The 14,326-nt window shown below is 37.3% G+C and overlaps 1 protein-coding gene across 1 annotated transcript in view; it reads right to left on the bottom strand.

Moving 5' to 3' along the window:
• Positions 1-3,748: 3,748 nt before the first annotated feature.
• Positions 3,749-14,326, bottom strand: part of LOC134539005 (doublesex- and mab-3-related transcription factor C2) — a 54,150-nt gene continuing 43,572 nt past the window's right edge. The window contains exon 5 of the mRNA XM_063380668.1: positions 3,749-10,116. Coding sequence (XP_063236738.1) covers positions 9,854-10,116 — 263 coding nt within the window. The 3' untranslated portion in view covers positions 3,749-9,853. The remainder of the gene's footprint in view (positions 10,117-14,326) is intronic.

A 14,326-nucleotide genomic window follows, 5' to 3' on the forward strand; every position in this document is an offset into this window, starting at 1 on the left:
GCCTGGCTAAATCGTGGCATGTTATATGTCACAGTAACAGTTTTCCTTGACCCGTGTTGAGTTCTTGGACGACTTCTTTTCGGTACATTATTTGCGACATACCTTAAGATGTAATGGTCCTGTGTTATCTTGTCACTGGTAGCATAGTAATTTTGGTGGAAGCGACGAATATCTTGCATGCTTAATGTGCTGCACTTAAACTTTGTCTTGACTCCATGACAACATGTAGGACGTTGTGACAGTGATTTCGAAGCATGCCTGAAACAAGTATTCACCGTTTTCTTGCCAATCTCTGCAATCTGCCGCAATGACAAGGACCATAAACCTCTAAACTTTCAGTGTTTGTTTTATGTTTACATAAAATACATTCATTGGCTGTCTTTTGTATGAAAACACAAAGTGAAACCCAAACTGAAACACAAAAAGTTTAACTGGTTAGGGTCTAATTGAATAATGTGCCCTGTTAACATCTTTACCTTAGGTTCATTTACTAAATAATACATCTTACCTCCTTTTCTTTGCTTCGTTTTTTGCCCCATTCAGAATTGTTTCGCTGTTTCTTTCTGCTTCTTCCTGGTTCTGCAGAAATGATTTTAAAAGTGTTTCGCACTTCGTTTTCACTAACATCCATGTTTACAACAATTAATAAATACTTAATATACAGTTATACCAACATATGAATATGTTTATGTGATTATAAAAAAACAGTTTGTACCTTCTAAAACAATGTTACATTAGAATTTCTATTATGTGGACATAACCACTTTTGATTAATGCAGTTAGTTTGTTCATGGCTGCTTATAGGACAAGGCGACTTTTGAAACAGTTTTTACATATATGGACAAGGAGAGTTTTGTAACACAAAACCTTGTGGACAAGAAGAGTTTTGGAACAGTACCTGGTTTTCAAAGTGTGTCTGTTATTGGACATGTGGAGTTGTGGAACGTGTTATAATGCTATCTATTGCGCACTTATAAAAGCTGCACAAAACAATAAATAACTCAATTTTCCTGGGTGGTGGACAAGGTGAGTTTTGGAATTAGACTACTCAATTGTTCTTTTATATGCCCACTAGAGTAGTACTTAAACTGTTTGCTGATTGGCTACCACCAGGGTCGCGCACAGAAAATATGTAACCTAAAAGTTAAAAGTTAATGTGTTGTTAATGTCCTGTGCTATTTTTCTGTGCGCGTGCTATTTGCCAATGTGGCAGCTCATATATAATAGTGTATGTTGAACTTCTGTGCGTCTGTGTTGTTTGCGTGCTATTGGGAATGTATCCCGGGCTTTAATACTTGAAGTTGAAATGATAACATTCCCCAACCTTTTTTCCTATCTGCATAGCAAATAAAGTTTGGTTATAATTAAGTTTAACACAAATTTCTTGCAGTTTGTTTAGCAATATTCACTAATTGATGGCATCTTTATGATACTTCCTAGCGAGATATTTTCAATCTATTAAAAAAACTTATAGCATATTAGCCTTTATATAGCTACGATTTCTTTTGCTATCCAATTGTTAACCAGCCGACTTCAACTTCAGAACAGGTACCCACTCCATGGACTTATACTTCCATACCTAATCTAGCCTTACCTAACTTAATGTAACCTAATGCAATCTAATGTAACATAACCAAAGCTAACATAACTTACATTATACTACAAACGAAGCTAGGATCGCTAGTATTAACAAGTATAGCCTACAGATATAATTCAACTTTTTGTGGCTTTAGAATAAAATTTGCCGCGAGTTCGTGAATGAACAGTAGTAAAGTATACTTGACTTTTTGGACTCGTCCAAACTCATTTTTGGCTGAATCTCTCTTTCTTGTGACCATGATCCTTTTCGGTGCAAAGGCGTGCTATTTCACCTTTTCAATAAAAATAAAAAAATGGTCTTTTAGAATCAGTAAATACCTGTAATTTTTTTTAGTGTTGCTCGTTTGAATTTCGTACAGAGGCGATTTGATGGCCGACATATAAAGTGGCTGCCCTGCGCTGTGCTGTGATTCAACTGGAATTTGGAAAGGAATGGTCGATGCGAGGCTGACGACTCCTTGTCAAGTGTGTGATCGCAAGCCTCATTTGATTTGTCTTCGCTTTGCAGCTTCCTGTTGTCCCTCAGTTCCGGTAATCTGCTGTAGAAGGTTGTGTATGTGTTTTGGAAGAAAAAAAGGGGGAGGGGAGAGAGGGAAGGCACTGCGGACACAGTGGCGTAGTTAAGTGTGACTGGCGCCCCTGGCCAGACTTGAAAATGGCGCCCCCTCTTGGATTAAAACAGAAGGAGGGGGGGGGAGCGTTCAGTAACCGCGAAACCGTCGCGGCAGGCGCCGCCCCCCCCCCCCCCCCTGCTCCGGCATCCCTGGTGGGGCCATCCCTGCCACCCGCTTGCTATTCCACTGTGCAGACAGTACAGTCGTGACTAGAACATTGTAGCCGGCCATATAACAGACTTGCTGGCAGGTAATAGGGCCTTGATAATATCATCCCTAGTGTTTCCCCTCATTACTGTCTGGTATTAAATTAAGGGGCTTCAGCACGTAACAACGCGTCGGCGGTAAACAGCTGATTAGTTCACGTGTACGACTAGAGAGTCTTAATAGTCAAAATGGGTGCACGAACACTAACTTCAACACATTAAAAAAAAATTGTCCCACCACCTGTCAAGTCTTTAAATACAATACAGAAGCTGTGCACACTCTGGGGCTAAATATTTTTAAAAAACCACAATACGTCATAGACTTTCCCCGTCACCTAGAAAAAAATGAGAGGTAACTTATTCCAATGAAATATCCCCAAAGAAAAATTCGGGTAACTCAAGCCCATTAATATAGGTGAAATGCGAAAGACATTACTGCAACATGTTTTAGCTATTTCCCACTCCACGCCGCTAGATTCTGCTACTGTAACTATTCTCACGCACTTGATACACTTAGTTTTTAGATAGGTTAGGAAAAAGATTCACTTATAAACTATCTTGAATAGAAATGTAGGGACACACTACTCTGCCAGGTTCGCTGATGTCACCGGTCATGACTTTTATTTTACCAGTTTCCTATATTTTGCTTTTTACAAATTGTCCTTGGTGTTAAATTTAATTGACCAAGAAAGATATATTAAAATCTTAAAAATAATTTCCAATTTGTCAGAATATTAATGCCAGACCGGTGTCGAAATAAATATTATGCAGGAAAACTCAATCATGTATCTGAATAAAAAAAAAAAAAGGCCAAGGGAATTAGCACAATCAAGTTATGTCACCATGGAATCTATGTTTCAGTAAAAATGATCAAATATAAATAGATTGACGTTAAAAAAAATACTAAGGATGTGTTAGTGTGCTATCTAAACCGCCTTAGATGTGCTACATTTGATAAAAGATCTATTATTCTGAAATTTTTTGTTCGGCTTATTATGGAGAAGCATTATAAAAAAACATTTCGTAGTAAAATAATATTTACCGCAAAAAAGAGAAATGCAGAAGAAATAGGTCTAACTTTTATGTAGGCCAAGTTTAGCCCATTTTTATTGCCGGCGTAGAAAACTGATTGACTTAAACGTTGATTTAGACACAAGAATTGTAGAAAAACATAAGCTTGCTTGTAACAGTTGATACAGATGATATTGATGCAGTTTATTCAAGAAAATTGCAAAAAAAAATATATATATATATATATACACATTTTAAAAAAGTCTACTCCAATTTTTTATAATACTTTTAATTGTATACATCTTAATATCACTGCAAGCCAAAAACAGAATACAAAAACACATTGTTAAATTGTTTATGTACCAATATATAATGTTATGTTATACAGTAGAAAATACACGTTTCAGTAAGTACATATAATGATTCTTATGTTTTTGAATATCTCAGGATGCGCAAGAATTTAAAATTGCGAGAACACACAAAATCAAAGTATTACATACACAGTATATGTCTAATATATATACTATGCCAAAACTATTTTTTGTAGTAGCCAAACATAATTTAATACATTTTCAACATATCTCTGATATTTCCATTTTCCGAGTTTGCGAAACAGTTATTTTCTAATATACTATTTATTTTGTAGACTTGCTACATGAAGTTTTTTTTATAAATTCTACAGGAGTGTGTTCTAAAATTTCATATGTGGAACTTGTAGTATTACAAAAAAAAATGCTTTAAGAACTAGATTCCAAACACTTTTTTTTTGTAAAAACACACAATTTTTTTTTCACTGTGTATTATCATACAATGCTTGGAATACTTTCCAGCTTAAATTGCATATCCTCGTAAGAAAAAAGTAACGTTTACTTACAAATTTCGCACACATGTGTAAGAAATTAAAATGACAAGTGCCTAAAAACAAAATATTTCAACAGGCGCCATTTCAGGCAACAGCTTCGGTGTGTACGAAGATGGGCACTAGGAACTTGAGCCCGATACACTGCACGTAACTTTCAGCTGACAATTTTTCGTCCATGATTTTTCGTTTGCCAAATTTTACGAGACGTTACTTGAGTTTGAAGTCAATAGCTGCATTGTCGTACTGCACACCCTGATTAACATATCGCAACGTGAAACTTTAGAAACATAGATTTATTTCGCCTCTAACAACTTTTCGTGACTTTTGAGTCTTTACTGCGCGTGACGCAGCACAAAATACTGGGCTTACAACATCAACAAGCTAACCTGTCATAATATTCGTTTATTTAATAGATGGTACATCGTGAACATATCCATGGGAACATTTAATATACTTAAGGGGTCTAGCTTTTGGCTAATGTTGTTCGCAATTTTTTTTTAAATTGCGAAATTATTTAGCTTTTTTTTATATGAATACTCTTTGCACAAAAAATTCAAAATAAATATTCCAATTTGTCCAAGTCGTAAGTTCACATTATTTTCTGATGGCCCTTTACAGTGCCCTCTGTGAATAAATTCCAGTAGCCCATGTCGAGGATTTTGAGAAAACGTGGATTTGGTAGTATTTTTGGACAGGGTGTTAGACTTTCGATATGCCATCAGGAATGGGCTAAAATGAATACAAATGCTGCAACGAACAAATTATCAATCGGCAACGATTCTTAAACAAAATGCATAACATGGCGGCTACCTCACCCGTTTTCACTGGCTGGAATTAACAACCACTAAGTAAGTCAAAATTCCAAATTCGCAGTGTTACTAATCGTATACTAATCAACTTACAGACTAAGTGTATCCTTAAGTTTTTCAATATCATGCCCACCTTTGACGAGCCAGCATTATTACAGCGAGCAAATTTCTTTCACGACGAGTAGATGCACTGGCGAGTAGATTCGCTGGCGAGTACATAGTAAACTCAGCCAACGTAATCAAGAAGTTCTGAAGGTCTTGCACTTGTAGTGTTGTGTTTTAAATGAATATAAGTATGCAGTTCACCAAAAAGAAAAAAAACACAGTGAAAAGCCTTTTTCTATGGTTATAAAATAACGAAATATATAAATGATTTAAAAGTTCTATATATTTTAGGCTTGGCTACACCCGCACCATGTTTTGTTATTCCATTTTTACACCATTTTTATTTCTTTGGATGCTCCATTATATAGTTTTATTCAAATTTTGTTACAAAACGTTAGAAAAACATTCATGATTAAAATTCTCATCCAACTATCGCTTCGTGGACTTACAATATAAATTAATTTCCTGGGTTTACACATATGGGTAACGCATACAAAATACTAATATGTTCTCATTTCCAAAATAGTCTTACATTAAAAAAAATTGAGCGAATAAGCAAAAAATTCAATATGGCCGCGTACGAATTTAAGTACGCAGTCGACCCTTGTAAAATGTTTGGCCTCTACAAACGGTTTTAAACAACCTAAAAATGTTTTTAATAAGTAACTTCCCTTCGAACAAAAATTTATTGTGAAATTAGCAATTTTGTACATTCATTTACTGACATGAGAATACTCGGCAAGCTACTTTGAGATTATACCTTTGCTTCGTAAGTTACACTCAGTGAATATGTGTAAAATGAACATGTATTTGTTGAAACTTCCTCATCAACATGTTAACATATTTATTTCTTCATACAATTTGTTGATGACAGTAAAATTGAAGATATTTTTTTTTCTTCAAAATTACTGAAAAGTTATACACTTTTCAAAATTATAGCGTTTCTTCACTGGGACGTATACGAGAAGTGGACATTTGTTCGTTCGCATACCTGAATAATACGTAACTAACAGTTCGGACAGTCCTCATGATGTCACTTCCGGTGACAAGAAAGCATAAGTTTAAGCTTACGGTGAATGCGGAAACGATCTTTTTGATGGTTTCTCAAATCTTGTTGGTTACTTCACTTCCTTGCCATTACTATTATTTGAAGGCTTTTCATATAAATCTATCTCGATAACTATCTTTTGTTAAGTTTTTCGTCTCAAATTTTCTAAAACATGTATGTACATATAATCGGAAGTAGCTTGGCTTTTGGGTTGTAGCCGCGTCCAAGGCGAATATATAACCGACGTTTCGGTCGACATTGCAGTCACCATCATCAGGGTAGAGTTACCCACTGAGGTTATTACAAGTTCTTCTGCCTCTAATACTCTCGCCTGAGAGGAGTGTTTCCCGATTGGCAGCAGCTGTGGCCCAATGGCAGCCTTCCTTTCGTCTGGTTGGCCCGTCGGTTTGGCCAATCGGAGCTGGGCTTCTGTGATTGACCGGGGCTGTTTGGCCAAGAGGCGACCTATCTTTTCTTAGATGCAGAGCCTGATGATGGAGACTGCAATGTCGACCGAATCGTCGGTGATATGTTCGCCTTGAACGCGGCTACAACACAGAAGCCAAGCTATTTCAGACAATGTCCGCGAAAGCCTGCCATCTTTATTAAATATAACCTGACAACAGTAAAAATTAAAATAAAAAAAATGGTCTGCCAAGTATCCATCACTTACACGACCTTTCACGGCTCGAAAATAATGTTTTTTAACCATCTATTGAGAAAAATTGTAACCCAATAGTAAATGAAACAGAGTTCTCGGAATGAACTAAAGTAATAAGTGTTTATTTCAACGTAATGACGAGAAAACAAAATAACCATGAGACCGAGTTTTAAAGACGCCACTTTGGTTTCAACATTTTAAGGTAATTATTGTTTTATATCATTCAATTAATAAAAAAATGTTTTCATTAGATAATAGTATATAATTTATTGGAATATTTTGAGCTAATAGTTACTGGCTGCCACAAATATTTTCTCCTGTGAAGTCATTGGAGTTTAGGATTTAGTTTTATTTTCCGAGAACGACTTTAAACTGTAGCAATACTGTCAATAAACACTATGTTATGAACTATGTAAATATCTTAAGGCCCTATCACGCTGTCAAACAACTTGATTCCAACACCTTCCAATATGTTGTGTCAAATAAAGTTGAAGGGTTTTGACGTCATCGAAAACGTCGCTGGTGCAGCAATGTTAGTTTTGACAGTTTGGATGATTTGATTTTTCAAAAATAAATAAATAAATAAATATTTCGCATTTAGGACGGGTACTAAAATATATTGGATGTTGGATACAATCAATCATAATTTTACCTATTGAAAACGGAAATGACGTCCGTTTCCGTCGCAATGAATCTTTAAAATGGCGAGGAACGCAATGACGATTAAAGAGGTTATTATAGAGAAACAACTAAAATAATGTTAGTATGAATGTCGTATGCGGAATACGTTACGTGTAAAAAGGAAATTATGTTTATATAATTTTAAAAAGTCACTGAACATTAATTTTATTATTTAACGAATATAATTGGTATTAAATTTATAAATGTTTAAAATATTTTAAAAATGCACAACATAGCATAATAAATTCAAAAATTTCATCCAGGAATGTGATGCATTATTTCATTTCATAATGAGATAAAAAATTGAAAAATTTAAAATAGATCAGTTCAAAAATTACTTTGATAAGTGTGAAATTATTTTAAAAAAAATTGAGGGTATCTGTTCAAATGTATTTAATGGAAAAAAAAAATCGGAAGCCATTTTCCATCCAATACTCTATTGTAAAATGTAGCTTGAGGAAAAATATTTGACAGCGTGACAGGGCCTTTAGCAAATGTTTGATATCAGTCTTAACGTAGGCAAATTTTCAACTTCAAAAAATATATAATTTGTATGGCTTTTAACCAAAAACTGTTTGCGCTTGGAGTCCACCCGCCATAGAAGTGAAACTTCTCGCTTATTTGGCATAGAAATATATGGATTATTTACATTTTCAATTGCACTATTCACATTTTAAAAAAAATTGGTTGTCTGTAAAGTCGGTTTACGGACGATAGTTTAACGTGACAACGTCTTAACAAAACATTGCATACTTTTATGAATAAAATTTAATCATTTTTATTGAATTATCACTATTTTGTATGGATACAAAGGAGGAGTGAAATGAAATCTCAAATTTAATTGATAAATTTACCTTTATTTGCACTCATTAATTCAAATATGTTTATTACTTTAACAAACAGATTATTTTAACTATAACTTTTATACATGTTTGCTATTTAACTTATTCCAATCTGTGTTATTCTGTTAAGGATAGGACGATGATAGGAAAAGTAGGAAACGAATGGGAGTGTTTCATGTTTAATGTGCCTCGAAAAAAGTCAAATTGATGGTTGTTCCAATCGAGTGGAAGAGAGATAGATGCGGCGCAAGCGTACAATGAGCGTAACGGGACACAGCGTAACGGGACAATGTGCGTTACGGGACACTTTTTCGTGCGTACAGCCGGCGTTCATCGATTTATTAGACGCTGTCACGTCAAAATTTACGATACTCATAAAGTTAAGTGCATCGATCAGTAACTCTTTTCCAAATGAATACTTTTAATAAAATAAAATAAATATGGACAATCGTTATAGCCTTTACGAAAAATTGGAGTAGACAAACACAAGCAGCGTTACTAGAATTCCGTAGATCTTCTGCGTCATTTCTACCTCTCCCCTGATGCCGTCTTCTCTTCCGGCGGTTACAACTATATAGCATGTAGCATGCTCCGCTACGCACCTATCCCCTCCTGCAATTCGACCGCTAGCGCATGCGTTGGGAGTGGCGTCATCATCTACCGGTTCCCCCCACCACGTACCCAACTATTCAGAAAGTTTCGTAACGCTCGAAAATTGCAGCCACTGCAGAGTACCTGTGTGGTAAAATAGCTCTTGAAATTGATAGTGTTGGAATATTTTAAAGCAAAGATGAAAAAAAATTTCTATAGCTGTTGCGTTACGTTTATTGATATAATAATAAAAAAATAATACTTCCAATAATGTTTAACTAAAAAAAAAAATATTGTTACTTTTTATTTACGCTGCTATTTTATTAAATGTTTTAAATTTAACAATTTTTTTTATTGACGTGATAACGTCTTGCAAATCGATGAACGCCGGCTGCACGCACGAAAAAGCCTGATTCATTGTCACGTTCCGCCTGAGCCGAGCGTGCAAGAATCGGTCAACCCCGGTGCGAGAAAATCTTCTATAATATCAAACAGGTTAAGGCGTTTTTTTTTAAACTAATTGTTCGTGATTATATTTAAAAAAAAATTAAAATTAAATTTGCAAAAAAAAACTGTAAATAATATTTGAAAATTAAAAAAGCATGCAATTTTTCATCAATGTTTTCTAATGACGTTATCACGTAAAATTATCGTCCGTAGACCGACTTTACAGACAAACCTTTTATATTTAAAAATGTCGTAAATGCACACATATATTGTGCAATGCTCTCAGCAAAAAAAAGAGGAAGAAACTAATGTGGCGTCTTTCTGTTTCCTGTCCCTCGCTTCGACCGTCGGTTCTCGGTTTGCCCGCGCGGTTGTCGTCACTTCACGCCGATGATGGACTCGACGGAGAAGGATATCTTGGGCCTGGCCGGGGGCGGGAGCTGCGGCAACCACGGCGGGGGCGGCAGTTGCTGCGGGGGCGGCCGCGGGGGCGGCAGCAGCGCCAGCGGCAGGCCGAGGAAGGACGCAGGCAGCGCCGCCTCCAGCTCGCGGTCAGCGAACGCCTTGCGCCTGCGCAGACGGTCGCTCAGGAAGGGCGGCAGGAAGGCGCCGGCCAGGCGGCAGATGGTGTGCTTGTAACCTGCGGCAAGATGCTGAGCGCTAGCGACCCTGGGTTCGGTTGCTACTCGTTCATTCATGTTTCCAGTATGTACCGCCAATAGTGAGAACAGTTTCCCTGAGGCATATGGTGTGCTTGTAACCTGCGGCAAGACGCTGAGCGCTAGCGACCCTGGGTTCGGTTGCTACTCGTTCATTCATGTTCCCAGTATGTACCGCCAATAGTGAGAACAGTTTCCCTGAGGCAGATGGTGTGCTTGTAACCTGCGGCAAGACGCTGTGCGCTAGCGACCCTGGGCTCAGTTTCTACCCGTTCATTCATGTTCCCAGTATGTACCGCCAATAGTGAGAACAGTTTCCCTGAGGCAGATGGTGTGCTTGTAACCTGCGGGAAGACGCTGTGCGCTAGCGACCCTGGGTTCGGTTTCTACCCGTTCATTCATGTTCCCAGTATGTACCGCCAATAGTGAGAACAGTTTCCCTGAGGCAGATGGTGTGCTTGTAACCTGCGGGAAGACGCTGTGCGCTAGCGACCCTGGGTTCGGTTGCTAACCGTTCATTCATGTTCCCAGTATGTACCGCCAATAGTGAAAACATTTTCCCTGAGACAGATGGAGTGCTTGTAACCTGCGGCAAGACGCAGTGCGCTAGCGACTCTGGGTTCGGTTGCTAACCGTTCATTCATGTTCCCAGTATGTAGTGAGTGCTTGTAACCTGCGGCAAGACGCTGTATGTACACTAGCGACCCAGGGTTCTTTCAAAGTTATGCGCCAATACATTTGTTTACATTTCAGTGCTTTTGCACTTTCTGCTCTCTATTAATTACTTCTTATATTAGTTTGGTGGGTTTTTTGTTGTTTTCCCCATGTTTTTTAAGCAAATTGATTTTGTGTAATTCCTTTTCAGTGTATATATTAATTTTTTTGTCGTGTCAGATCTTCATACTGAAGCATGAATATTAAATTTTGTATCTGCTTTGTATTTCTCGTGTATATTCGGTGTTAATAAACCTTGTGAAACTGAAAAAATTGAAACTAGCGACTCAGGGTTCGGTTTCTACCCGTTAATTCATGTTCCCTTTACCGCCAATAGTTAAAACAGTTTCCCTGAATAGCTTTCCAGTTTCAACAAGCACAATAAAACAATATGAGGTACAATTAGTGAATATCCGAATATATGTTTATTCCGATGGTTAAAAAAATAATAATTATTGAATGAAACATGAATTAAAATTTAAAATTTTATCAATATGATCTCGAGAAGGAAAAAAAAAACGTATTTCATACATGCACAAATAATACTGGTGTAGTACAAAGTTATTGTATATTTCTTGAAGTATTACAGACTATTTTTTTTAAAGCACTTAAGGGACTTGCATTACACCTTCATCTTAATTTCTCCGCCATTTTCGATGTTACGGTTACCGCTCAAATTTCGTAGTTGTCCTGCGCACGACGGAAAGACCGCGCTAGAAGCACCGGCGAGATTCACGTCTGTCATCTCGCCTCGCCGACACAGACACGACACTGAGTTCCGGGCTTCCCTCGCCACCAGATACGCCCCATGAACCCGGGAAGCCTTCTTTTCACAGACGAGAGAGCCAAAACCTGAAGTTCCCCGAAGTTCATGCTTTTTTTTTCCGTATCTTTAATGTAGCTATCATAACCAAATCGGGGCGACTGAATTGTTGCCCATTGGAAGGGCAGCCCTTCAGGATTTTTCTGACAGTGGTTTATTTGTACAGAGACTGGAAGGGCAGCCCATCCAATTTCTGAAAACACGCTCCTTTAAGAGTTTAAATAATCCTGAAAACTTGCCCCTTGGATGGGCAGCCCTTCCAGTCGCTGTACAAACAAACCATTGCCAGAAAAATCCTGAACGGCTGCCCATCCAAGGGGCAACACTTCAACTCCCCCACCAAATCAACCGTCCACAATGTTTTTAAATATTTATAATGTAGCTAACCTAACCTAATTGACCATTAGTATCCTTTTATCAACACCGCCATATTTATTTACGATGAACCAAAAAAAAGCGAAGATGCACGATCGGACGTTTGGCTCTCTCGTCAGTAAAAAGAAGGCTTCCCCATGAACCCAGTGGTTGACGGGAAAGTGTAGAGGAGAAGGGGGGGGTGGGGTAAGTCGGCGCGGAGTATTTCGGCACGTCGTTAGCTCTCTCCTCGTCCTTCGTCAGAGAGCAGTTGGGGGGGGGGGGGAGTTCCGGTGTCTCGCCCAGACTGCCTGGCTCCAGGGGTCGGGGGTCAACACCTCCCCTCCTCCTCCTACACCACACCGCCGGATACCACGTGCGTCTCACGTGTCCTGCCTTGTCCACCTCTCCTCCGCATTCACACGGCCCCACTCGAGCACTACGCTGGATTTCTTACTTTCTTTTTTTTTTTGACGCGACAACGTCTAATAAATCGATGAACGCCGGCTGCACGCACGAAAAAGTGTCCCGTTGCGCACATTGTCCCGTTTCGCTGTGTCCCGTTACGCTCATTGCACGCTTGCGCCGCATCTATCTCTCTTCCACTCGATAGGAACAACCATCGATTTGACTTTTTTCGAGGCACATTAAACTTGAAACACTCCCATTCGTTTCCTACTTATCATCGTCCTATCCTTAACAGAATAACACAGATTGGAAGAAGTTAAATAGCAAACATGTATAAAAGTTATAGTTAAAATAATCTGTTCGTTAAAGTAATAAACATATTTGAATTAATGAGTGCAAATAAAAGTAAATTTATCAATTAAATTGTATATTTCATTTCACTCCTTCTTTGTATCCATACGAAATAGTGATTATCCAATAAAAATGATTCAATTTTATTCATAAAAGTATGCAATGATTTCATCAATGTTTTGTTATGACGTTGTCACGTTAAAATATCGTCCGTAAATCGACTTTACAGACAACCATTTTTTTTTGTAAATATAACAGAAATATTACAGCTATTTGTACATTTGCACGAAAACAACTATATCACTACAAAAAAAAGTTTCAGTAATACTGGGTTCGGATCCTTACCCTAGACATTCATGCTTTGTGTTATCTCTGTAAGAAAAAAAGTTCCCTGATTAGCTTTCCAGAGTTAGCAGCGCACATTAATAAGCATAATAAAAATTTCAAAACTCCAATCATTGAATATTCGACTGACTGTTTCATGGTTTTAAAAAAAAAATGGTTAAATGAAACATCAATTAATATAATAAATTATGCACATATTGTCGTAAGAAATACTCAGCATTATCTCGAAAAACCCATTTCATATGTGCAAAAATAACCTTAGCCGTGTGTTTGACAAAGTTACAATATTATAAGTAATATTACAAACTATTTCTTGGCAACTGGTTTACAAAGAAATCTTCCTTAATATCTCATCAAAAAAAAAAAAATTCTGCGTACGGTCACGCATTTTTCACGAAATCATTTCGAGATTAGCCTGTGTGTGTTAGAAACATTGTATCCTCCGTTCGAGTTTCCGTGATTGGTTAAGTTTCTTTCGGGTACTTTTCTAGTGTCGATGCACTAATCGTAGCAATATTGCGGGATATCAAACGCATCCTGAATGACCCGGCTAAATAAGGCAATGGTTTCTTTTGCAGACGGCTGCCCATTGGTCGCTAACGCATGCATCCCGTAAAGCATGCAGTCTAATATGAGCGTTCAGATTGTATTAGCGCTAAAAGGTCAGTCCCTAGATACGTGTTTATTTCTAGGTGAATTTTATGTTTACAACAGGAGGTTTCGATGTTATTTCGAGATGACAAGCAATCGAAAAAAAAAAGATAATGCTGGACTCTCAGCAATCCATCGCCAATCACGTAACCTCAAGCCAATCAGCAGGCCCGAAAAAAATTATTCCATCTGTCCGTCCGTCTATCAAAAGCTTCAACTTTCGATGGTCAAATTTATGAAACTAAAAACCTCGTAACGTTAGAAAAGTCTTTACAATAACCTTAACTATAGTAAGAGGTTTTCAAGTTGGTTTATTTGTTTAGCTGCTTCCATCAAACGTTTTCAATTTAAAGTTTGACCACATTTTAAATTTAACATTTGCTACAAAAAATTGACCGAGGAAAAGAAGTTGTTCCTTAATTACGTATAGATAGTAAAAAAACTGAAAATAATAAAGTAAATTTCAGAACAAAAAAAATAATAATTTTAACGCCTAACATTTGTTATCATCATTATAATCTAATTATTCAAGATAAATTTTTCAA

Source organism: Bacillus rossius, chromosome 14, assembly GCF_032445375.1.
Source record: "Bacillus rossius redtenbacheri isolate Brsri chromosome 14, Brsri_v3, whole genome shotgun sequence".
Taxonomy (NCBI): domain Eukaryota; kingdom Metazoa; phylum Arthropoda; class Insecta; order Phasmatodea; family Bacillidae; genus Bacillus; species Bacillus rossius.